General features: G+C 39.1%; 1 protein-coding gene and 1 pseudogene across 2 annotated transcripts in view; both read left to right on the top strand.

The window, feature by feature from the left end:
• clpx.S (caseinolytic mitochondrial matrix peptidase chaperone subunit X S homeolog) overlaps positions 1–11,839 on the top strand; it is a 30,339-nt gene extending 18,500 nt beyond the window's left edge. The window contains exons 6-14 of one of the 2 annotated variants that reach the window (XM_018255259.2): positions 826–867; positions 2,363–2,542; positions 3,251–3,415; positions 4,301–4,389; positions 6,249–6,413; positions 7,846–8,145; positions 8,821–8,913; positions 9,835–9,941; positions 11,177–11,839. In XM_018255259.2, the coding sequence (XP_018110748.1) occupies positions 826–867; positions 2,363–2,542; positions 3,251–3,415; positions 4,301–4,389; positions 6,249–6,413; positions 7,846–8,145; positions 8,821–8,913; positions 9,835–9,941; positions 11,177–11,267 (1,232 nt within the window). In that variant the 3' untranslated portion in view covers positions 11,268–11,839. The remainder of the gene's footprint in view (positions 1–825; positions 868–2,362; positions 2,543–3,250; positions 3,416–4,300; positions 4,390–6,248; positions 6,414–7,845; positions 8,146–8,820; positions 8,914–9,834; positions 9,942–11,176) is intronic. The other variant, XM_018255260.2, reaches the window with a different exon arrangement.
• Positions 11,840–18,200: 6,361 nt separating this feature from the next.
• On the top strand, positions 18,201–25,666 carry LOC108712305 (annotated as a pseudogene).
• The last annotated feature ends 557 nt before the right edge of the window (positions 25,667–26,223 follow it).

Raw genomic sequence — 26,223 nt, 5'->3', positions numbered from 1 at the left:
TGTGATGTTAAAAAATGCACATGTATAACAACATATTTAGATTATCGTTATTTAATGTTCTATCAAGGCCTGAAAACACAATAATTTAGTTTTGAAAATGACAGAATGTTTATATTTTGCCCACCCCAAGGTTCTGGACATAACCTGGTAGGGTAAAATGTCAGACTGTCTCCCATACGATATCCTTTCTCAAAAGAATAAAATAAAAATCTTAAAATCAAGGTTCTGTTTTTACCTGTGATTTTACCCATAGACAAATATCACACATGGTCCTGTGTGTTTTATTTGATATTTGTGATGAATGCCTTTGCCAAGGAAAGCAATATGGCAGCTATTCCTCTAAAAGGGCCCTGATTGCACCTGCCTTGTGTGCCAGTGATTCTTATTTTTACTTATTTAAAGGGAGGTTGCCAATTCCTCCATTACTGTGCACCGGCGTTCAACTGACAGAGAGCCCAATGGTTAGCCCAATGTGCGAGTGCCTTATACCGTACCTTCTGTAATCAGAAAGTGGCATGTAGACTCATAGCATGACAAGTTCAGGGGCCCTTGAGATGCATAAAAGCCGGCCAAGAATTCTGTGTGAACAAAAGCAAACACGTGGATTCCTTGCTCAAATTCAACCTTCTGAATCCTCACTGAAGGTGTAGTGCCAAAATCAAAAAAGCAGGACACAACACAACCATGCTATTGAATGGCAAAGCCCTTTATTTGGGAAATATCACACATGTTCAAAGAATTATCTCTTTTCAAGTGAGTGTTTAGCAACTATAAGTAGGTCACTCATTATTTCTTCCTGTCACCATTTCAATCCCCTTTCTGTAGAGTTAGAGATAAGAAGACGGGAGGATGAGTACAGATTTACAAGTAAGTGCAATCTCCTCTAGTATAACATTTTCACAGTGCTGAACAACTGAAAGGACATTTTTTTTTTTTTGGTTCTCCTTCCTGTTTAAAGCACACAGACTTCACCACATTAATAATTGAAAAAGATCCAGCTGTCCTTTGCATAGTTGCCCTGAGGATCTAGCTAAGCTTAGCAGTGATTTGTGTGGCCCTCCAGATGAAATGGAACTACATATGAATGCAGATTGCCCTGCCTTATACTGTAGTTCGTTATAGTAGTATATTGTGTTAAGGATGCACCAAATCCAGGATTCAGTTCGGGATTCACCCAGGATCCGGCCTTTTTCAGCAGGATTCGGATTTGGCTGAATCCTTCTGCCCGGCCAAACCGAATCCTAATTAGCATATGTAAATTAGGAAATGAAATTGCATGACTTTTTGTCACCAAACAAGGAAGTTAAAAAAGATTTCCCTTTCCCACCCCTAATTTGTTTATGCAAATTAGGATTTGGTTCGGTATTTCGCGAAATCTTTCGCAAAGGATTCGGGGGTTCGGGCGAATACAAAATAGTGGATTCTGTGCATCCCTATATTGAGGCACCAAATCCAGGAATTGGTTGGGGATTCAGCCTTTTTCAGCAGGATTCAGATTGTGCCGAATCCTTGTGCCTGGCCGATCCAAATCGTAATTTGCATGTGCAAATTAGGAGCAGGAAGGGAAATCACTTGACTTTTCATCTATCACAAAACAAGGAAGCAAAATCAATTTTCACGCTTTTTCCTTTCCCTCCCATATGTAAATTAGGATTTAGTTCGGTATTCACAATGGATTCGGGGATTTTGCCAAATCCCAAATAGTAGATTCGGCATCCCTAATATTGGGTATAATAATTTCACCCTAAACCTTTCAAAATACATTTTAAAATGTTCCTTGATTAAACTCATGTTGTACTCAGTATTTCACTGCAGCAAAGACCTCTGCTCTGATTTATGTTCAAGTCTTATTCTTCTGTAATGTTTGTGTCCTTTCTTGCCCAATTAACACCATATCTGCATGCTTTGCTGTATGTTTATTAAATACGCATTTATGTTGCATATCTAAAAATGTGAATGTAAAAAATGGTATCAAATAACTGTGTGAGCAATATATTCACTGTGCCTCAATGCTTAACCAGTAACAGATTCTAGCTCATTAGAATTGGGTGCAGGGATTCAATGCAGGTCATGCTATGTGGTGTTGAGGGTTAAACTGTAGGATATCAGACCGATTTCTGCCCTACAGCTGTTCTTGTATAAATGGGCAACTTTTTTCAACATCATGTTTAATCCTTCACTGAAAGGAAATTTTTAAGCATATCATATTTGTTCATTAGTACTGTAATGAACTACGTTTTTTTTTATTAGACATAACAATGATCCTTATTGGCCATGAATAAACCAGATTATTATTATAATAATTATGGGAGCACTGAAATATCCACTAAATGTAGGTGCCTTTTATTTTTGCCTCTCATAGAGCTGCTGCAGATTGCTGGAATCAGCCCTCATGGAAATAATGCCTTAGGAGCATCTATGCAGCAGCAAGTAAACCAGCAGATGCCACAGGAAAGGAGAGGAGGGGAAGTACTGGACTCCAACCATGATGAGATCAAACTGGAGAAAAGTAACATTCTACTTCTTGGTCCAACAGGCTCTGGTGAGACCATCTCTCTTAATGCCTTCAGCCAGAAATGCTCATGGAACCCACCTTCTGAGAATATAAAACATGTATGATTATCTGATCTGTAGATATGTTATATGCGCTTGCATGTTTTTATATGTAGATACTTTCAGTAACAGACCCAAAAATGCGCTTTTATATTTTTACAGCTTTTGCGCTTTCCCTTATCAAATGTAGAGTCGCAACAACTTACACAACCTTGAATGGATTTGTTATGTTCACTGTCCTTATTTATCAGTACAACCTGGTGTTCCACCTATCCTGGAGTATCCCATTTAGTTCATGTGCTTTCCACAACAAATATTGTTTCAGATGGGTACATCTCTCTTGTACATGTTGGAGACCCATCCAAAAAAAGGTTTGTTGTGGGGAGCATATAATGTAAGATATTTCCTGTAAAATCCAAAAGTATGAAAGCAAATAAGAAGGAAAAATAAATTTTGGACTATATGTAGTATACAGAATTCAACAATTACTATTGCAGTCTATGCTCTAAAGCTGCATTCACAATAACCGCAATAAATGGGGAATTACTTTTGAATGCTGCAAGTTATAGTACTGCAGCAACACTTGCCTCTAGCCAGCAATAGTCTTGTGAATATGGGTGATGGGTAATATGCAATTTTGAGTTACCTTTTTTCCTCTGATATGTAACTGTATAATAATTTCATTATTATCTTGTAGGTAAAACTCTGTTGGCACAGACACTGGCAAAATGTTTGGATGTACCTTTTGCAATCTGTGACTGTACAACATTAACCCAAGCTGGCTACGTGGGAGAGGACATTGAGTCTGTGATTGCTAAATTGCTGCAGGATGCCAACTACAACGTGGAAAAGGCACAGCAGGGTGTGTAATAATTTGCTAAATAAACACTCAAACTGGATCATTAACCTATTGGCTTCCAGTGGGGAAGGGGTTTTTGATGTCTGGTTCAATCCGAGGGGCCCTTGGCATGAAAAATGCATGACTGGGCCAAAGCTTAGATCGCATATAGAGCCTTTGCAGTCTTGTGGTGGCCCATTATTTTAGCTTCATTAAGCTGCCGACATGATCAATAACCAGCAGGCGATATTGTTCCCTGTATGGCCAGCTTTGTGGATTCTTGGCCAGTGTCAGAGTGTAATTATAAGATGTGAATTGCTCCAGTTAAGAGGAAGCTACAGATCAATAGAGGATCATCTGTGTTTCCTGGCTGCACAAATATGGCAGCCCCCTCATAGAGGAGCATGGAGGTAAGAAAGGTAATTTAAAAGCATCAGGCAAATACTTTTATGGCAAAATTATAAATAGCATTCAAAGACAATGTTGTGACAAATACAAAAAAGGTTATTTTCTGGTGTCCGTATCTCTTTAACATGGGTGTCCGTTTATGGCTCATCTTGAACAAGGTGGCTGTCGTTGATGGACTTCAGTCTTACATTTAGATATGTCTGAATCAATAATTCATCACTGCATCTCCTGCAAGCTGCCCAGTCCTTTATCTGGTGCTGCTGTCACCATAAGAAATTTTTTCAAATTCATACAATAAAAATTGGAGCACTTATGGGAGGAGTTTATTTATTGGTGGTTATCAACGTTTTGGTCCCAGCAAGAGGACCTTTCTCAAGACATCATTTACCAAGAAACGATCCTGGATTTGAGTATTGTGTCTTGTAGCTGTAGGCAGCTGGCGATTTTAAATATCTTTTCAAATATTAAATACAATACTGTTTTCCTGTTCTCTTTCTGCAGGAATTGTATTCTTGGATGAAGTAGACAAAATTGGCAGTGTACCAGGTATCCATCAGTTACGTGATGTTGGTGGCGAAGGTGTTCAGCAGGTATGTAGCCATTTAGCAAAGGCCAAGTTTAAATCCTTTTGAAAAACATTTACAGGCCCTGTCATATAAAACTTATTTTTGCCTGTTTACTTGTCTAAGCATTTTAACTAAAAATATTTCTAGATCTAATTTTGAATTAAAAACAATTAAATGTTCCCATACTTCAGGTATGAATATTGGCAAGAATTTTCTTCTAACAAACATTGCACCATTTTGCTTATAACGGGGGTACAATGTTTGTTAGAAGAAAATTCTTGCCAATATTCATCAGAAAAAAGATCAAATTACATTATAAACTGTTGAAATAGATGTGACTATTGCAGTATGGATCAACAGAAAATGCAAAAGCACAATACTGAATTGTGATTTCTTAAAGGACCAGTAACATAAAAATTTTTTTTTAAAAAAAAATGTTTTATTTTAACAAATAAAAAACACCAAGACAGTTTTAACTTTTAAACTGCAAAGCTTTTAATAAGAAATTACTTAGCGATTCTCTGCATGCGCTCTTCCTCAGAAACGAAATAATTATCTGAAATATTCCTGGATTTCAGTGCAGAATTCTGCTGGAGCAGCACTATTAACTGATGCGTTTTGGAAAAAACATGTTTTCCATGTTTTTAAGGTTCTTATTTGAACCACTGAGGGGGGTTTATTCTGCTGGATTATATTTCAGGTCTTGGCAACACCTCCACAATATGATTAGTTCTGTTTAGAACACAGCCGTCCCTTCCCTTACATATCCAGTCACTTGAGTGACTTTTCCAGCATGCAGTTTATTCAGTGTGCATCAGAATAGGCAGCTAAAGTTAATAAAGTATTAAATGGGTTGTTCACCTTCCAAAATTTATGTTCAGTTGTTTTCAGATTGTTCACCAGAAATACTTTTTTTTTTTTTTCAATTACTTTTCATTATTTTTTTTACAGTTTTTCCAAAATCTAAGTTTAAAGTTGGATGTTCCTGTCTCTGGTATTCGAGTCTGGCAGCTCAGTAATTCAGGTGCAGACTCTAAACTGTTACAATTTTACAACATTTAGTTGAAACATTTCTCAGCAGCGTCTCTGCAGTATTAGTAACTATTGTATCAATTCTAACAGCTGCCTGTAATGAAATCCAGAGATTCTGTTTAGCAGGGACAATGATAAGAATTGTATCAACAAAATGTATTAATTGAGAACAGTTTACAGGGTCGGCGACCCCCCCCCTTCCCAGAGCTGCTTTAGAAGGTGAAAAATTACACTTTACACTTCAACATTAGAAAAACGGTGACATATAGAAACTAGAGAGTCTTCGGAAAAAGTCAGTATTTCTGATGATCTATCTGAAAACAACTAGCTGTTTGACGGTGAACCACCCCTTTAAAGCAGCAGCAGCGGTCCACGTGCACACACTGCTATTTAAAACAGGTAGACCTGTGCCAACAATTTGTTTACTGGTGTACAAACATGCAGTTCGGTGGAAAATAGGTAAGACTTAGTAGTGGATGTCAGATACAGTAGAAGTGGATCAAGGAGCAATCATTCTGGCACTTTCTATGGGCTTGGGTAGCATATGTTATGTTTGTTTATTACTATAACCTACTGTATGTAACTAATACATTGGTCATTCATTATATAAGCAGGGTTTACATTCATAATTTTGTTTAATAAATGTTCAGTTAGCCATATGGACAAAAGTAATTTTTTTGTTTAGAGCCTTATTTATCACAGCAGCCTGAAGTATTGTGGTCTGTGTGAATCACATGGATTCAAACAGGGAATCCAAGGCACAGCTGGTCAAGGTTGTTGTTCTTTACAATGTTTAATATGTTTGTGCATTGCTGACACTCTATTTCTTCCACATTTCTGTGTGCAAACAGGGCTTGTTAAAACTTCTGGAAGGCACCATTGTTAATGTCCCAGAAAAGAACTCGCGCAAACTGAGAGGAGAAACGGTACAAGTCGACACAACCAATATCCTCTTTGTGGCATCTGGTGCTTTTAACGGTCTGGATAGCATCATCAGCCGAAGGAAGAACGAGAAGGTTTGTCATAAGTCATGAGCAGGGCTCTGTTATCATAATGATTCGTTTTGTAGCATGTTCATTATTGTAGCACCCCAGTTTATTTTAATATTAGATGCATTTATTAAACAAATATATGAAATTGAAACAGACTAGGACATAGGCAGTGCTTTAGTCTGCAATCACCATTGGTGCTGAATCGCGACATGTTTTGGGAGCAGGTCCCTTTTTTAAGTAATACAAAAAACCAATCAGATACACATTAAATAACCTGGAGACTACAGGTCTCCTCCCCTTAATTACGCCATGACCACATTTGATTGACAGCATAAATTCAACCTCCAAAGCCATGTGTCAGTAACCTTCTTACAGAGCATTCCATTGTGTTTTAATATAAGTCCAAAAAATACTGTTAGGGTAAGGTCACACTGGACGATTTATGGAGATTTAGACTCCTCGTCTTTGTGGCGACCTATCTCCCCAAATGCCTTACCTCTGTCTTGCGCCGGCTAAAATGAAAAATCGCCTGCTGCGTGATACACGCATCGATTCTAGCGCAAGACAGAGGAAAGGCATTTGGGGAGATTGGTCGCCGCAAAGACGAGGAGATTAGTCGCCAGGCGACTAAATCTCCTCAAATCGCCCAGTGTGACCTTACCCTTAAAGGAGAAGGAAACCCCCTGGGCGCAAAAATCTGGCGTTTTTGGCGCATGCGCAGTAGGAGCATTTCACCGGTACGGATCTACTGCGCATGCGCCAAAAGACACAAAGTTTTCCCATTTCACATGCGCAGTAGATCCCTACCGGTCAAAGCAGGAAGAAGACGGCTTTGGAGAAGATGGCGCCTGTGAACTCCGTGGACTGGACGTGCGCAGAGGGATGAGTAACAAGTTAGGGGCATTTGCCCGGCGGGACAGGTAGGCCAGGGAGGGGGGGCAACACAGGGGCGGGGGGAAGGATTTTCTGCCCAGGGAATTTCCTTCTCCTTTAAGGCAATTCTAAGTACAACATCAAAAGACTGCAATATGTTTGCCTGTCTAACATAATAGGTAATGTCATTTACTTTAATCCTTTTATTAAACATCACAAATTACTACAGTGAAAATACTGTGCTCTCCTCTTCCAGATTACCGTATAGGGCAGTTCTGATTACATTCTTTAGATAGATGGATTGATGTAAAGTGCATACCATAAACCGTTCTTTTACCTGGGTGCCAGAGCTAAGAAACCACACAAACAATGCAGAAGAACAGCATTTGCAGAATTTGCTGAATTTATCTTTTAAAGTTTTATTTTGCTCAACATTTTCGTCCTCAACAGGGACCTTCATCGGGAGTTAAATGGCAACCCAGGGTTTTATCAAAGATTTATTTCTGCATCAGGTCCTTGCTTTGCACATCTGTCTGTCTGTGTATCTGAAATAATCCTTTGTTTTTTTTTCTCCCCTTAATAGTATTTAGGTTTTGGGATAACTTCAAATTTGGGCAAAGGAAGGCGAGCAGCAGCTGCAGCTGACCAAGCCAATGCCAGTTCAGAATCTGATGCTGTGCAGGACATTGAGGAGAAAGACAGATTTTTGAGACTTGTGGAGGCCAGGGACCTTATCGACTTTGGCATGATTCCTGAGTTTGTGGGCCGCTTACCTGTGGTGGTTCCTCTGCATAGCCTGGATGAACAAACCCTTGTGCGGATCCTTACAGAGCCACGCAATGCAGTAGTGCCACAATATCAAGCCCTCTTCAGTATGGATAAGGTACACTACCTGCTATTTACATTCTTGAGAAGAGCTTTACATTACTGGTTTGTATTTAAAGGAGAACTAAAACTTAACTAAAGAAGTAGGCTAGAAATGTTCTACATTATGTTTTGGGTTTCTGTACCAGCCCAAGGCAACCACAGCCCTTTAGCAGTAAAGATCTGTGTCTCCAAAGATGCCCCAGTAGCTCCCCATCTTCTTTTCTGCTGATTAACTGCACATACTCTCTGCTGCTGTCACTTACCGGAGCTTAGGGACCCACTCACAATATACTGTATATACAGAATAGAAATGTCACAATATAAGGCTGATTAGTAATTAATACAGATAATTACTACATTGCAGCACATAAACCAGTGCAACTAGCATCAGAGCCCACTGAGCATGTGAGTGTCGCAGGCTGAAACTTTAGGCTGTGCAATAAGATCAGTATATAAAATAAAATTATATATATATATATATATATATATATATATATATATATATATATATATATATATATATATATATATATATATATATATATATATAGTTTCCCTTTAAACCTTCAAGATATTGCAGCAGGAAATGTATCCCTAAGACATTTGCCATATTTGGCTTTTAGTCTTGCATTTAGGTTTAAGGTTTTTATAGAGTAAAGTTATTAACCTTTTCAACCTTTTCTTTGAGCAGTGCGAGTTAAGCTTTAGCGAAGATGCTTTGAGGGCCATTGCCAGACTGGCTCTTGAAAGAAAAACTGGTGCTAGAGGACTCCGGTCTATAATGGTAAGCTACTAGAATGTTTCCATTGTTTTGTGAGTTTAAAGGGGACCAGTCGCCCAAAAAAATATTCAAAATCCTATTTTATCACATTAGTCAAGCAAAATGAACTTTTAATTACACTTTATAAATTATTTGAATCTTGTTTCCTTTCATCTGGGAATTCATAATTATAGTAAGCAGGCAGGAGCCATTTTGTGGACACTTATTACAGTAAGCCTTGCATCATCTCAGAATCTTGTTTGTGCATCACAATGGGGGACCTGATGTCCATCCCCATGCCCTGGCTACACAATTAAACGGTGAAGAGAACGAGGGAATGTGGGGAGAGCAGGGACATCTAGGAAGCGCTGAATGGAAAGTCAAAGTAAATGACCCACCTCTATGCCTAAGGCATAAAGGAAGGGCAGACAATATTTGATTGACAGCTGAAATTTTTAAATGAGCTGACAACAGCTTTAATAAAAAATAGAAATTGAATTTCATGTTTAATTTGAAAAGGACTTTTTTATTATACAGATTTTTATGTCTGGGTGACAGGTCCACTTAAATGGAAAAATATGTCCTTATTTACAGCTGTGTGTTCTATTCTGTTTTCCATTATATTGGAGGTAATACTGTATAGGGGAGTGTAGTGCATTAATGCAGAGAAGTCAGCAATGCAAAAGTGTCCACTGCCATGCTGATTGCCCTTGCTAAGTGTACATTTTATTTTTTCTAGGCACCTGTGCTCAATAAACGTCATTTGTTTTAATTGTTCTATAGCAAATTAAATTTATTCATAGATCCCATGGTTTCATTTTGGAAAGGTGACATTATAGAATAAGAATTATAATAAGGCAAATGTTCTTGTTTATTTAAACTCCACAAAAACATTCTTTTGTATCAAATATATTAGATTACCTAACATGTTGTCTCCCTACCCAGGAAAAGCTACTACTGGAACCAATGTTTGAAGTTCCCAACTCTGACATAGTATGTGTGGAGCTGGACCAGGAAGTGGTAGAAGGAAAGAAGGACCCCAGATATGTCAAGTGAGTTTGTTGTATGTTTTTGTTTGTCTAATAGAAGTAGTAAGTGGCAAATAAATGTATAAAAATATTTAGTATAAGATGTTTATCACAAACCTTGGGACAGGCAGCCTTCTGTACCCTGTTTGTTGCTAATTCACATATTTCAACATTCCTACCAAAGCATAAAAACAGTGGAAGTTGTAGTTACGCTGCATCTAGAATTCTGAAAGTTGCTGAACTTTCTAGTGACTGCTGTTTCATATAAGGAACTTCTATGCATTAGGAATGATGGTGATCGATATGCTGTTAATCTAATGCTTTACATAACTAAATGCCAACTTCTGATTGGTTGGTTTGTGTTCCTGTGCCTTTTATTTATTCGATTTTCCTTAGGAGAAAGCACAGTCATTGGCAAACCTTTTATTTTGTGCAGTGGGGCAGGATTATGGGAGATCACAATATTACCAGTGCAAAGAATAGTTATAAATTGCACATGTTCAATAAAAATCTTAACTTGTGAAAAATTAGGGGTAAAGAAGTAACCATAAAATTGTTGCCCTCACAGTTTTTTTTACCCTGCCAGGGTCAGTTAACCTGCATTTGAGAGCTGGAAAGAGGCAGAAGAGGAAGTCAAATTCTATGAAAAATAAAAAAAATTATGGCTAATTGGAAAGTTGATGAGTATAGGCCATTTTTAACTACTAAAAAAATTATTCGAAATCCTATTTTATCTCATTAGTCAAGCAAAATGAACTTTAATTACAATATATAAATTTTTTGAACCTTGTTTCCTTCAGTCTGGGAATTCATAATTATAATAATAATAATAAGCAGGCAGGAGCCATTTTGTGGACACTGTTATTAAGGCAAGCCTTGCATCAGCTCAGAATCTGGGGACCCGATGTCCATCCCCATGCCCTGGCTACACAATTAAACAAAGAAGAGAACAGGGGAATGTGTGGAGAGCAGACATCTAGTGCTGAATGGAAAGTGAAAGTAATGCTTAAGGCATAGAGGAGGGTCAGACAATATTTGATTAACAGCTGAGATATTTAAATGAGTTTACAACAGCTATGAATGCTTTAATAAAAAATAGAAATTGGATTTCATGTTTAATTTGAAAAGGACTTATTATACAGCTTTGTGTCTCTGGGTGACAGGTCCACTTTAAGGTAACTACCACTTTATGAAAGATGTAATACAATTGTTTAAGACAATATGTGTAACATCCATTCACGCTTTCTCTTTTCTTCCAGGACCCAAAGAAAAGAAGTGACCGAGGAAGAGTATGATTCTGGAGTTGAGGAGGAAGGCTGGTCACGACAAGCTGATGCTGCAAACAATTAGTTCCATTGGTTTTCTTGTCCGTTGCTTCCCAAAATGTGTAGTTGACACAGTATTTACTATCCAGAAAAATGAGGAATAATTATTAAAACAATTGAAGCAATTAATTTTAAGAATGCTTCATATTTCTACTGATAGCAGGCAATTTATACAATGTCATGATGCTAAAGACAACAAAAAAAAATCACTTTCGGGCAATTTTTTTTGAGATCGAACTGATCTAAGCCCTTGAGCAGTTAATTTTCCAATTATGTTTCATAACGGAAATGTGGTGTTTGAGAAACGCAGAAAAGCTTTTATTTTGGAGGTTGCATATTGGGCTAATGAAGAGCCTTCTCCCCATGATATTTTACACATTTTCTATTTGATTACTACCAATAACAGTTCATTGTTTTTTTTTTTTTATCTTAATTTTGTTTTAGCCTGTGGCTGGTTACTAAATTTTTTTAACATCTAAATGGTTGTTCATGTCAGCATTTACCAGCACATTTATAATACGTACAAGCTACTTTTCACTGCGTATGCACAGCTCATATGTGCTCTGGCCAGTAGAGTGCAGGTGGGTAAATTCACAGGCACAGAGATACAAAAATAACTCCTTGTTAACAGGTTTAAGGAGAAGGAAAGGTTAAAACTAAGTAAGCTTTATCCGAAAGGTCCACCTAAATATACCAGTAAACCCCAAAGTAATGCTGCTCTGAGTCCTCTGTCAAAAGAAAAACTGCATTTCTTTCCTTCTATTGTGTACACATGGGCTTCTGTATCAGACTTCCTGTTTTCACCTTAAACCTCCTTACCCTGGGCATGAGCATGCTCAGTTTGCTCCTCCCCCCTGCTGTAATCTGAGCCCAGAGCTATAAGTGAGCAGGGAGAGACTCAAGCAGGAAGTGATGTCACACCAAGCTAATACTGCAGCTGCTATCCTAAATAAACAGAGAGCTTTTAGAGCTTTTTACTCAGGTATGGTAAAACATCCTACAGAATAAATATAGCATTCTAGCTTGCACTATTTCAGCTATTCTATTGGCAATAAAATGCCTCCGTAGCTTTCCTTCTCCTTTAAACTGTGCATAAGCCACAAAGCCAGTCATGCATGTAGCCTAATGGCTTCAGATTTGGGAAACAGACATATGTTTTTTTTCCCTTTAGCACTAGGCTTGTAAATGTAGAAAAAGTCATTCAAGGTGGCTTTCAGGCAGCAACTGCCAGGGACAAACTTTGTGTAGCTTCTTTCTTGTTGCATAATAAAGAAAATGACCTCTAGCGTTATGTCACTTAAAACAAAAGCCAATCGTAATGGTTAAACGGCTGTATTATATCCATGTAATAATAGACAATTCGTATTCTGTTTATCACAGCAAGAAATGTAATATACTACACTTCAGGACTCATGTCCGAATGAGAAGGGAGAAAATTGGACTGCTTTTAAGTTACAGATCCATATGTGTGCAATTTTTTTTTTTTATTTTTTTTTTTTTTTTTGGTTTTAGTATTTCACTAAGCAAGGCTAAGAAATCAATGTTAGTCCCCTATGGCATATATTTAAATAAACATGATCTTTTAGCCACATTTTTGGCTAAGACTAACAGATTTGTATGTTTTTGTTTTGTTTTTTAACAAAATAAATGGTGAAAGTTGAACAGGTCACTTTGGTTGTATGTTTGTGTGCATGGGGGGGTGGAATATGATTTTAAAAAAAAAAGAGAGCCTGCAAATTGTAGATGAGGACTTACCAGTACATTTATAAAGAATAGAATTACCTTTTCCCATAAATGTGTACTCCTTTAAAGGACCAGTTCCGTGTAAAAATAACATCTGGGTAAATAGTCTGTGCAAAATAAAAAAATGTTTTTAATATAGTTAGTCAAAAATCTATAATGTCTGGAGTGACTGAATGTCTAACAGAACAGAACTTTTCAACTCTCTAACTCTGAGTTAGTGAGCGACTTGAAGGCTACATGGGACATAACTGTTCAGCGAGTTTGCAATCCTCAGCATTCAGCTCAGATTCAAAAGCAATAGTTATGACCCATGTGCCCCCCCCTCAACTCACTGATTGGTTTCTGCCTGGTAACCAACCAATGGAAACCAAGAAAGCAGGAAGTAGTGTTCTCTCTAGGCTTGGGTGAATTTGACCCGTTTCACTTTGCCAAAAATTTGCCACTGTCGAAATGTCGCCGTTTCATGGGCGTCAAAAAATTTTGACACACGACGCCATACAAGTCTATGGGCGTCATTTCCACGGTGAAAAAATTCACCCATCCCTAGTTCTGGCCATTATGTTAGACATCCAGTCACTCCAGCCTTTATACATTACATTTTTGCCTAACTAACTATATAAGAAACATTTTGCACAGCCTGTCCATTTAACAAGTTTTTATTTTTATACTGAACAATTCCTTTATATACATTATCAATATCTGCAATATCAAAATTAATGATTGGAACAGATGACTCTTGTCTTGGGAAAAATTACTGGGAAAAAGATACATTATGCTGAGAATGGTAATAATATGAGAAAAAATCATAATTGCCTTCTATAAATACATGCACCATTATTGTAACAGGTATGTGCTTATTGTGAATGCTGGTAAGAATGAGCACCAGTGCCAGTTGTAAGACCTATGTTTTCCTAGTCACCATAGATAATAAGGGGCACATTTTTCAAACCTAGCCATTGGGAGTTTTCCCAGCTTTCCTTTCACATGTACGGGATTATAGAGACTTTTTTTTAAACTGTTCTTCTTTGATAAATATGCCCCCCCCAATAAAATCACATAAAAGTGGATCTAGAATTGTGTATTATCTTTCTGCTGAACTCTATTTAATCTGTAGATAAATATGACCCATATTGTTATACAAAAACAAACCATCAGAGAACAATTACTTGGGACCCAGCCAGTTTCACTTTATCACAAGCACGTGCAGTATATATCCTTGCTGAAAACTTGAGACAAAAAATAAAAAAATATAGCATTGTTTAAATAATTTTTCATATACCACTAACATTATACCAGTGCAGGTGTAATGGGGAAAGTGCAATTTTAGAAGTGTAATAGAGGCTGCAGAGGGAGTTGCACCCAGTGCCTCGAAGTGGACCCGTTGGTATGTGGTCGTAAATCAGAGCTGTATCCAATATTTTCAGATGGGATTGCATAACTTCTGCATTCAGTATTATAGACACAGCAAGAAATGGCAGAGGCTATAAGAACAGATTATAAAGGGGAAGTGAAAATATGGGCAGCAACATAGTGAAAGGGAGGCAAGGAACTGGATGAAAATCTAAATACTGAAGGGAGGAGAAATGGAGGGTGATAGAAATGCAGAATGGAGGAGAGGAAATGGGGGAAATATGGAGCACAGAAGACCTGAGGAAAAAGGTAAAGAACAACATTGTAGTGTTAAAGCTGGAGTAGGGCACTGGTCGTTTGGTCTAGACTGCTATCTGTTCTTAAAGGGCATGTAAAGGCAAAAAAAAAAATAAAATCCCATTTTTATTTTATTTAATGAAAAAGAAATCTATCTCCAATATACTTTAATTAAAATATGTGTACCGTTTTTATAAGAAACCTGACTGTATGCAGTGAAATTCTCCCTTCATTTACTGCTGTGGATAGGAATTGTCAGACGGTCCCTAACTGCTGAGCAGGGAAACAATCATACTTATGAACAGCAGGGGGAGCCCCTCCTTCCCAGCCATGCAGAACTCAAGCAGCTTTGTTTATGACGATCCCTAAGCAGCCCAGACCACACTGAGCATGTGCACAGTCTTAGTCTTGCGAAGATGGTGGGTTTTTGATTAGAAAAGAGAGGGCTGATAATGAAGGATTCAGAAATGTATAGATTATCAAAAAAGGTGAGAAAAAGGAGCATAGTTAGGGAAAATGTGTGTATGCACACAGATTTAGTGGCCTGCACACACAACACATTTATTCTCACCTGAGCACAGTTTAAAATGTGAACTTGATTTGCAAGCATCACCAATAAGTGAATAGAGGGAACAATGGTCAAAGAATGTGGGTAATGTACAGGAACTTTGAGTGGCCAGGGAGTATAAAAATGAAAACAAAGAATATTGTGCTGTGAGAGAAAAGTAGATCTGTGAGAACAGAAGGTGCTGAAAGATGGGAAAACAAACAAAAAGAAACAAGCTGGAAATAAGGGAAGGAGAGCTTGGAAACACAAGAGGTCAGTAGGATGTTGCTATTTTATCTGCAATGTTTCTAGCTGTGGGTCTGTGCCTCAGTAGTAGCACCTTGGTGTAAATAAAGTCTAACCCTGCATGTTTTTCTAAGGATTGTATGTTAAATAAATGTAAGGTTTTGGGAAAACGTCAAAACCGTGAAGAAAAGAGAATACAGCGCGAGACCGCAAATAATCCAAGAAACCGTAAATTTGGCGACGGGACGTAACGTGAGAGGGTGCAGCTCTTAAATTTGCATCTGGTAACTAGGGTCCAAATTACCCTAGCAACCATACATTGATTTGAATAAGAATATGAATAGGAGAGGGTCTGAATAGAAAGATAAGTAATAAAAACTAACAATACATTTGTAGCATTACAGAGCATTTGTTCTTTAGAAGGGGTCAGCAACACCCATTTGAAAGCTGCAAAGAGTCAGAAGAAAAAGGCAAATAACTATAAAAAATAAATAATGAAAACCAATTGAAAAGTTGCTTAGAATTGTCTGTTCTATAACATAATAAAAGTTACCTTAAAGATGAACCACCCCTTTAACTGTTTTCCTGGCATGAGAGGGTGATGAATGCATAGGATGCCAGTGCTCATTCTCTTTGCCGATATATTGCCTGTGGGTGGCAGTATCTGATCTCTTTGACTATACAATGTGCTTGTGGTTTCCTTACCAGACCAGTGAAGTAACAAGTGTTAGTCGCACCATCTCTCACTTCTTATAATGAGACTGGGATATCGTTTCACACACTCACTATATACGTGACTGTACCGAGCCTCTCGTTGTTTATTGTGCTAGGGTTTCGTATGCAGTTTATTACAGTTTTGAGTGTTCTTTCTCCAACTATACACAAGATGGCGCAATACACGCACCCAATTCTTTACCCTTCCTCTATACATAATTTCCTGTGATGTTTTGGTCTCTGCTTTCATGGAGAGACGACTGCATCCATGTGGCCTTTAAAGGTCACAATTTGGCGACCAGAAATCAGGGAGCCAATTCCAAACGGGTCAGGGTTGGCAGGTTGGTGGTTTTCCAGCCAAATTGGGCTACTAATTTAAAGCCCACATGGTAGACTCCTGCGCAGGTCCATTTTTTGGGACCCGTACCCGCAACCTGCATTCTTACCCGCTTGGAACTGCTACTCGACCCTACCCGCAAGTACCTTATCCGCAACCCGGACCCGCAACCCGCTGACCATCAGGAATCAGGAAGTGCTGTCATTGTAAACCGGAAGTGACATCATCGGAAGTAGACATGATCAGAAAAAAAGGAGTAAAACAGGAAGTGCTGTCATTGTAAACTGGAAGTGACGTCATCGAAAGTAGCCGTGACCAGAAAAAAGGAGTAAATATCGCTACTGAGAAGACCCGCGTCTTTACCCGCACTTCTCCCCTCAACCCGCAAGGTACCGCAGGTTTTTGTGGCTACCCGACCCGCTGCAGGACTCTACCACGTGGTTTTGAAAGTACAAACCAGCCAAAGTTTTTTCTTGCCCTACTGGGCAGAGCCTGCGTCTCCCAATGCATGTTGGCTTTCAAAGGTCACAATTCGGCGACCATAAATCAGGGAGCCAATTCCAAGCTGGTCAGGGTTGCCAGGTTGGCGGTTTTCCAACCAAATTGGGCTAATAATTTAAAGCCCACGCGGGTTTTGAAAGTACAAACTAGCCAAGGTATGGATTTGGGCTATTTTTTGAGCCTTTTGCTGGTTTGCTGTATGGAAACCAGCCAAAGTTTTTTCTTGCCCTACACGGCAGAGCCTGCGTCTCCCAATGCATGTTGGGTAATGTAGTTTTTGTTTAACAATTTGGCAACTGCCAAGTTTAATGTAAGACTACAATACCCAGCATACAATGGGACTGACTTGTGTAGAAGTCGGGAGTTACCAGATTTTGGGCTTTCTACCCCACTCTCCCATCCCTCTTAAGCATTCTCATATTTTTCAATGACTCCTCAATTTCCTACAATTTTGGGGCAAAAATCTGCTGCCCAACCAAAATGTGTAGAGGTTGAGCTATTTTACCAATATTTATTGAAATTGTATATGTAATAGGGACCCTTATACCTCCTGGGCCCCCCTCTGTAGTTACAACACTGTTGACAGGCGAATTTGTCCCATTTTGCTTCATGGAAAAATTAGTGAAAGGGAAAAATTGAAAAGGGTGTATTTTCACATATATTCATTTATTTTTTAGACTTTTTTCACTGCACATGTGCTATTTTTGGGCTACTTTCGAAGTGCCTCTTGGCTAGTTTTGGGCTGGTTTTGTAGCCGACTTTGGCTGGTTTTGAAAGGTAGACCTGGCAACCCTGAACCGGGTGACTACAGCGCAGATTATCAGAGAGGCCAGCAAGTCCCGCAGTGCTGTTATGGAAAACGATTCCAACACGTCGAACCTCACCCCCCGCATGGGCTGCCTTGGTTTAACTTCCCGGTTCCTGGATCTTACAGACATCTGCATAACGAGGGGGGCCCAGCTTTTACTCCTCGAGATGATGACCCAGAATTTACTATGTCCCCCCAGATCTGTCCGTATAGAGGGTCCCAGAATGCAGAATCCAGTGTTGGCATGCTCCAGCAAAGTGGACCTCCTGGTGGACTGCAACAGTGTAGTGGACCTTGGGTAGGTAGACCCTATAGTGAAGTGCCTCAGTGTGACCCCAGGGTGTGATACCCGAGCATAACCTACCCCCAAGTGGTGTTTCTCCTCACAGTATACCACCGGGTGTAATGTCTCACTATGGAGGGCTGCAAAGTGACATTTCAGTGCACAGGGGTCATCCAGATGGCATTCCCCAGCAAGGAAGTGTCCGAGTTGTCATGCACCAGCACAGAGGACCCCAGGTCAGCGTGTCTCACTGAGGAGCTCCTCATGCTGGGATGCACCATCAGGGAGGTCCCTTTGGAAACCACTTCTCAGCATTTCAGACCACATGAAGACCAGGAGCGATGTTGCATAGCTCTCGCCCTGGTTCTTTTTGAATTTAGCTCACTACCATATAGCCACATACAGGCTATGTAAGTGACAACCGCATTCAGCATTCTTTACACAGACATGGTTTAAATCAGTCTTCTCATACTAGTGAGAGTTCAGAGAGGGTAAATCTGCTGGATGAAGGTATGTCTGTTAAGCATAATATATCTGAACTGAAGAGGGAAAATAGGCATCTGCAGCAAAAGCAAACCATACATTTTGTACCACAAAAAGGAGGCTAACTTCATCCATGAAGTTGAGGAAAAGAAAAGTCTTGGTATATGCATACATTTACCAGAAAAAATAGCAGAGATCACAATTTACTATCTAAGTAGTGCCAAGTGTACTTCAGTAATGCAGAAGCCTATTTATATATTTTATATAATGTAGGCAATAAACAATTATTTTATAATAATGCACTCTTTGTTTTGTTAATTTTGTTCTTAATTTTTACACAGAAAGGGGTACTTAAAGGGCATGTAAAGGCAAAAAAATAAAATCCAATTTTTACTTTCTATAATGAAAAAGAAACCTATATCCAATATACTTTAATTAAAAAACGTGTACCGTTTTTTATAAGAAACTTGACTGTATGCAGTAAAATCCTCCCTTCATTTACTGCTGTGGGTAAGAATTGTCAGACGGTCCCTGACTGCTGAGCAGGGAAACAATCATACTTATGAACAGCAGGGGGAGCCCCCGCCTTACTTCACAGCCATGCAGAACTCAAGCAGCTTTGTTTATGACGATCCCTAAGCAGCCCAGACCACACTGAGCATGTGCACAGTCTTAGTCTTGCAAAGATGTTTAACAAAGTTACAAGATGTTGACCCCCAGTAGCCAAATTTGAAAGCATAAATTATTTGTTTGATTAGGCTTGTGGTGCAGTAAGTTCATGTTTATGTTTAGTATACAAAATACAGCATTTCTAGCCTTATTCTATTTTAGACTTTACATGCCCTTTAATATTAAATGCTTTCTTGTTGTTCTGCACATGAAAGGGAGCTGAAGGCTGTGGCTGATGGTGTACTTGCAGAAGTTAGAAAGAAACAGAGTGATGCCAAGAAGATGCTGGTTCTAAGTTCTAAGATCCCTGGAGAAACTAGGAAGGAAGGAAGCAGCTGCACAGAAAGCTTAGTGATGCATGAAAATATAGTAAATGCTCAGCTTTAGGCTAGTTTGCCACCTGTACTATCCTGTACTGCTGAGTAGCAAGTTAAAGCGACGGGCATATTGGTTCCCCTCTCAACAGACCCTCTATTATGTACATACAAATGTATGCCAACATCTTTTCTCTCTTGACTGCTGCAGTAGTGGTACTGGGCATGGAATGGGGACAGTTAGATCCAAAATATCTTATAGAGGGGCTTCCTTTCTTATCAGATGTATTAAGCTCACTCAAATAACTGATTCCAGTACAAAAAAATTTAACAAAATGACTGCATTTTGCACAAATTCTGGATGTACAGAGACAGGATTTCTGGTGATTTTAATAGAGTGAGCTCTAATACATCTTCTAGGCAAAAGGAGCCCCCCTATAAGATATATTGGATCTAACTGTCAATGAATATCTGACACCCAACTGCTGCAAAAAGACAGAATGAAGAGAAACAGATGCTGAGAGAGGAATAGTGAAGATAAACTTTATTTCTGAAACAGTATAGAATTTTTAATTGATTGTATATAGAAAGTTTCTTATTTCAGTATGCTGAAGCTTACAGTCATATGAAAAAGTTTGGGAACCCCTCTCAGCTTGCATAATAATTTACTCCACTTTCAACAAAAAAGACAGTGGTATGTCTTTCATTTTCCAGGAACATGTGAGTACTGGGGTCTTTTCTGAACAAAGATTTTTAGTGAAGCAGTATTACAGTTGTATGAAATTAAATCAAATATGAGAAACTGGCTGTGGAAACATGTGGGTACCCTTGTAATTTTGCTAATTTGAATGCATGTAGCTGCTCAATACTGATTACTGGTAACACCAAATTGGTTGGATTAGCTCGTTAAGCCTTGAACTTCATAGGCAGGTGTGTCCAATCATGAGAAAAGGTATTTAAGGTGACCAATTGCAAGTTGTGCTTCTGTTTGACTCTCCTCTGAAGAGTGACAGTGTGGGATCCTCAAAGCAACTCTTAAAAGATCTGAAAACAAAGATTGTTCGGTATTATGGTATAGGGGAAGGCTATAAAAAGCTATATTGGAGATTTAACTGTCAGTTTTAACTGTAAGGAATGTAATCAGGAAATGGAAGGCCACAGGCACAGTTGCTGTAAAACCCAGGTCTGGCAGGCCAAGAAAAATACAGGAGTGGCATATGTGGAGGATTGTGAGAATGGTTACAGACAACCCAAAGATCACCTCCAAAGACCTGCAAGAACAACTTGCTGCAGATGGTGTGTCTGTACATCGTTCAACAATTCAACGCAATTTGCACAAAGAACATCTGTATGGCAGGGTTATGAGAAAGAAGCCCTTTCTGCACTCACACCACAAACAGAGTCGCTTGTTTAATGCAAAAGCTCATTTAGACGAACCACAGTCATTTTGGAACACAGTGCTTTGGATTGATGAGACAAAAAAATAGTTATTTGGTCATAACAAAAAGCGTTTTGCAAGGTGTAAAAAGAACACCACATTCCAAGAAAACACCTGCTACCTACTGTGCTGTGGGGCTGTGTGACTAGTTCAGGGACTGGGGCCCTTGTTAAAGTTGAGGGTCTGATGAATTCAACCCAATATCAACAATTTCTTCAGGATAATGTTCAAGCATCAGTCACAAAGTTGAAGTTACGCAGGGGTTGGATATTCCAACAAGACAATGACCCTAAACACATTTCTAAATCTACAAAGGCATATATACAGAGGGAGAAGTACAATATTCTGGAATGGCTGTCACAGTCCCCCGACTTGAATATCATTGAAAATCTATGGGGCATGTTATATATTAAAAGGAAGTTGCTACTTTGAAAGCTCAGCCAATAATAAATAAAAGTCCGCAGAGTTAAGAGGGGTTCCCAAACTTTTTCATATGACTGTGTATTCAATTTTCATTTTCGCAATTGTTCCCCTTTAAACACATTTCTCCAGACTGTGGTTTCATTCCTATGTCTGTATTCACATACATTCCTATACTGATGTGTATATGTGAGTGTATTGTTTTATGCTCTTCCATATATGTGCACAAAACGAGAGCCACAACCTTCCATTTTATCTTTTAACAGTTCCAGTGGTATCAGTTTGGGTTCCCTAGACGAGGCAAGCTTATAAAAATGCTGTCCATTAGGGCATTGGCACTAAGTGGGGCACAGCGAGTGCATGTGAACGAGCTCTTTCAAATCATTCGAATAGAGGGCAGTAGAGATTTCAGGTGGTGTCACCTGCACGTTTTCGCTTATAAAATTCGGTACAGGCAATAAGACAATACAAGATTGACTTAGAGGGGATTTTTTTCTGTAAAGTCGCTGTTACAATGTGTTATGGACAAACCAATCCAATGTAGTTATTAGCAACAGTGGGGCTCATTTATAAACACTGGGCAAATTTGCCCCTGGACAGTAACCCATAGCAACCAATCAGTGATTTGCTTTTTTCAGCCAGCTGCAGGTTGAACACTGAAAGCAATTATCTGATGCTGCGTCTGCATCCGTCAGCTGTGTCGTTTCTGATGAACGCTGCAACACCATCCGACATTGCTGCCGCTTACCTTATTTTCCGTCGCATCTGACTCAATCCTGCAGTTTGACTCAGCACGTTGGATCCGCTGAAAACGCGTGGAAATCGCCCATGTAGTTCTAACCTTAGATAAACCCAATAGACTGGTTTTGCTACCAATAAGGATTATTGGAGTTTTATTAACACAGAGGAAAAAAATAATTGTAAAAATCTGGATTAGACAGCCATTCTGTAATTCAGAGCTTTCTGGATAACGGGTTTCTGGATAATGGGTCCCATACCTGTACATCATTCCATCACCCTTGAGAAAGTTGGGACACGACGAAACAGATGTAACAGACTTTTACCCCCCCTACAATTTCATGTAATGAGCAGTATGTATTCCCATTTATGGTGATCCATTTGTTTTGCAGATTTCTTTCCTGTGGTATCACTGGTCAGGGTGGTATATGTTTAGTATACCAGGTCTGGACTGAGAATTAAAATAGGCCCTGCCATTTCAGGTACACAGAGGCCCAGACAGTCCCCCACCAGCCCACTAAATACTGACTTTCTATGGCACCTCAGAGCAGCCCCGCTGGCATTTGCCAGAACCCACAGATTGCCAGTCCGGGCCTGGAGTATACAGATAGTGGAAGTGAAAATGAGACACACACACATATACGTGCATATATCTATCGACTATCGAATAGTCAAACGATTTTTAGTTCGAACCGTTCGAGTCGAAGACGAAGGTCGTAGTAGCCTATTCGATGGTCGAAGTGCCCAAAAAAATACTTTGAAATTCTAAATTTTTTTCATTCGAATCCTTCACTCGAGCTTAGTAAATGTGCCCCTGAGTGTGCTGGAGTTACCTATTCATACATTGGCTTCACCCAAGGGTGTGCTACATAAAGAAATCATATGAAGTCTTGTGGTTAGAGATGAGAAGACCCAAGAAGTCAGGTTCCAGGAGAGGAGGCACAGAGGGCAGCGTGAGAACCTAAATAACACAGGACATCTAGAAAACGAAGTGAGCACCATGTTGGGAACAGGAGAACCAACTATGAAACAGAGAGCAAAACACGCTTCTCTGACATATCCTGGTTATCACTGAATACATTCTATTTCTGTTAGTGGGAGGAGTAGAGAACAGCAGATGGTCATGTCTGTAGTTTGTGTTATATTTGAGACATGATCTAAAGATAAAGACAAGGGACACAAGAGGCCAAAAGGCTGGTGGATGTGGCCAGGTTGTCTACAGCTAAAAACCTTAGTTAACATCCAAAGTTTCTGCTATGATAGACAGGTCAGGAATCCTCAAGAAATCCTCTTTGGGTTAATGCAGAGTGGGCAGATGTTGCATATCCTTCAGTGCAGTAGTCATAGAATTCACCTCTGTATGAGACATTCCTTAATCTCACTTGTCCATTCTAAGAATTGTTCCTTCTGAACATTCTCTCCCTTTATAAGGAAGCACCAAAGACTAAGAGAAGAATTGCAGATGAATAATTTAATAGAAATGTTTACATATTCTATGTTAAAAGTATGTATTATAACTAAATTATGATGATCATTCTAATAATAATCTATACTGTGAAGTATGGGTGCATTGCTTACTGGGCATGAAAATAACTTTATTTTTACATTAGGAAAAGCTGACAACCAGTTTCGTACCCTGGTTGAAGTATTTTTAAAGTATTACCCATAAACTGCACCTTTAGTGGTTGATCTACAGCTGTCAATGGCAAATTCCTCTCTTCATATTGTTCTACTCTGTTGTGTGTTCAAGGAAAGGAAACAATAAATCACATATACAGGTATGGCACCTGTTATCCAGAATTCTTGGGACTGGGGTTTTCTGGATAAGGGGTCTTTCTGTAATTTGGGTCTCCATACCTTGTCTACTAAAAAATAATTTAAACATTAATTAAATTCATTATGGACGAAATGTATCTTTAGACAGCGTCAAGTACAATGTACTGCTTTATTCTTACGGAGATAAAGGAAATCATTCTTCATATAACGTGAATTATTTCATTAATGTGCAGTTTATGGAAGATTACTTTTCTGTAATTCGGAGCTTTCTGGATAATGGATGCCATACCTCTATATGTATTTCCTTTTATATTTTCATTGTCAGTTCTCCGGAAACTGCTGCTAATTTAAAGTATGTTTAAACAAACATATTATTGGAAATGTTTAAATATCAAATTCAATTTAACAAGCAAAAGAAGCTACATAACTACTTTGTTTTCATTGGTTACATCAATATTTTATTTTGTTTTCTTGATAGCATGATTTTAGCATGGAGAGGAAGATCTTGGAGTGGGTAGAAGGACTGTATAGTAAAAATGGGTCTCCTGCTGATATCAGACCCATTGCCCCTCCTTATTGGCTGGTTCAGGATGGGAGGGATGTTTCTCCAAGAAGACACACAAGCCCAAAAAGACCCATCTTTTCCACGTGCAGATGCAGGAACCTGAGCACTTCAGATGCCATTCTCATACACCAGAGGAGCAGCTGGGTGCCATAGAAAGCATGGAAAATGGAGAAATGTTTGAAGAGGATGGCTACTCTGAGGATGATGAGTACTCTACATCAGAGGTAAGTGAGATGGAAGCAAGGCAAAGAGAGGCAAGGTCACGATCTTTCATGACAAGTCCTCTGCCACAGTGGTCATCCCAACCTCGCACTTCTCTGTTTGTACCAAGCCAGATGCAATTTTAATAAAATAGACTTCTCTCCTCCCTCTTGCAGCATTAAGAAGAGGAAATCATTAACCCCTCTAAACAGTTCAAAAAGTGAGGTAGAGTTGGCTAACAAAAGAATTTAGACTCTAGTGCACCCCACCAAGGGATTCTCAGAAGGTAGAGGACTTCCCCAAAATCATCATTATGCCCACCCCCACAGTCCAACTCCACCACCTCCTGCTCCCAGCCGCTGCTGCCGAGTAAAGAGACCCTACAGTGCAAGCTCCATCCCACCAGTACAATCCCACAAGCCTATTACTCTGGTAAGGAGCATTGGCCATTTGGATCAATAACTTTGAGATGTGTAGTTAGATCACAACATAGCTGTGCTGAGTAGTCTTCAATGACTGCTACGTGTATTATATTCCTTTTCTTCTTACATTTCTACTCTTGCCTTCCTCCTACAAGACATGACCAGTCCGACTCATCAGGTGATGTCCTGCTGGCCCTTAGACAAGAAGTGTGTGATGTCATCAAGGCTGTGACATCACTGGGTATCCACTGCGTAGAGCCATGATCAGAATATGGGAGAACATAGCCTGGAGCAGGTGAACAATGACAATTGTTAAAAAATACATATTTTTAAGCAGTCAGAATGAAGTTATGTAGCAATTACAATCAGTAGAGTAAATGTGCCAAGTACTTTTTAGATTGCATGTGAATAAGTTATAGATTTTGGTTGAGGCCCTGGTTTATAACTTCAATCCTATGCAAATAATGCTACAATGGCCTGATTGGTTAAAGTTTGGATTAGTATGAAAGTTTTAAGACAGCATATAAATCTACTGGTAAATCAGCTGACCAAGTTGCACTGTTGCCCAAAATAATTGCGTCATGACACACGGCTGTTGTTATTTTGGTGGGGGCTTTGTTTTAGAATGGGGGGGGGGACTGACAGTGTGGTCTCTGATCCAAAGAGAAAAGCATAAGGTTGGAGGCTGATTCTCCAAAACACCCACTAAGTTTCCCTCACATTACAACAGTAATCTTTAGTAATGGAATGAATGTTTTTCCTCGAATTCCAAAAATAGCACTGTTAATGATTTTAAAGACTTTACTGGAACATCTGCAGGTCCTGACTAAGATAAAAAATAGGCTCTGGCATTTTAAGTGCACCAAGGCCCAATCAGCCCCCCACAGGCCCATTAAGAGTTTCATTTGCAAACATTCTAATCTTCTGACTACAAGTTGGTGCTAATCCAAATAGCGGAGGTGCTGCATGCACCTGAAACCCACATGAATGGTGAACAGATACAGTAAACCTATTAGAGCTGATTTAATGCCTAACTTGTTGCTTAACTACAGAATCCTCTATTCCAATAATTGTTTTCTACATAAGTCCTTGGATACTTAGGAGCCACTGACAGACTCTGCAAAGTTGG

The sequence above is a fragment of the Xenopus laevis genome, chromosome 3S (assembly GCF_017654675.1).
Source record: "Xenopus laevis strain J_2021 chromosome 3S, Xenopus_laevis_v10.1, whole genome shotgun sequence".
Lineage (NCBI taxonomy): Eukaryota > Metazoa > Chordata > Amphibia > Anura > Pipidae > Xenopus > Xenopus laevis.
Note: the sequence above shows the minus strand (reverse complement) of the source record. Positions and strands in the feature narration are given on the sequence as shown.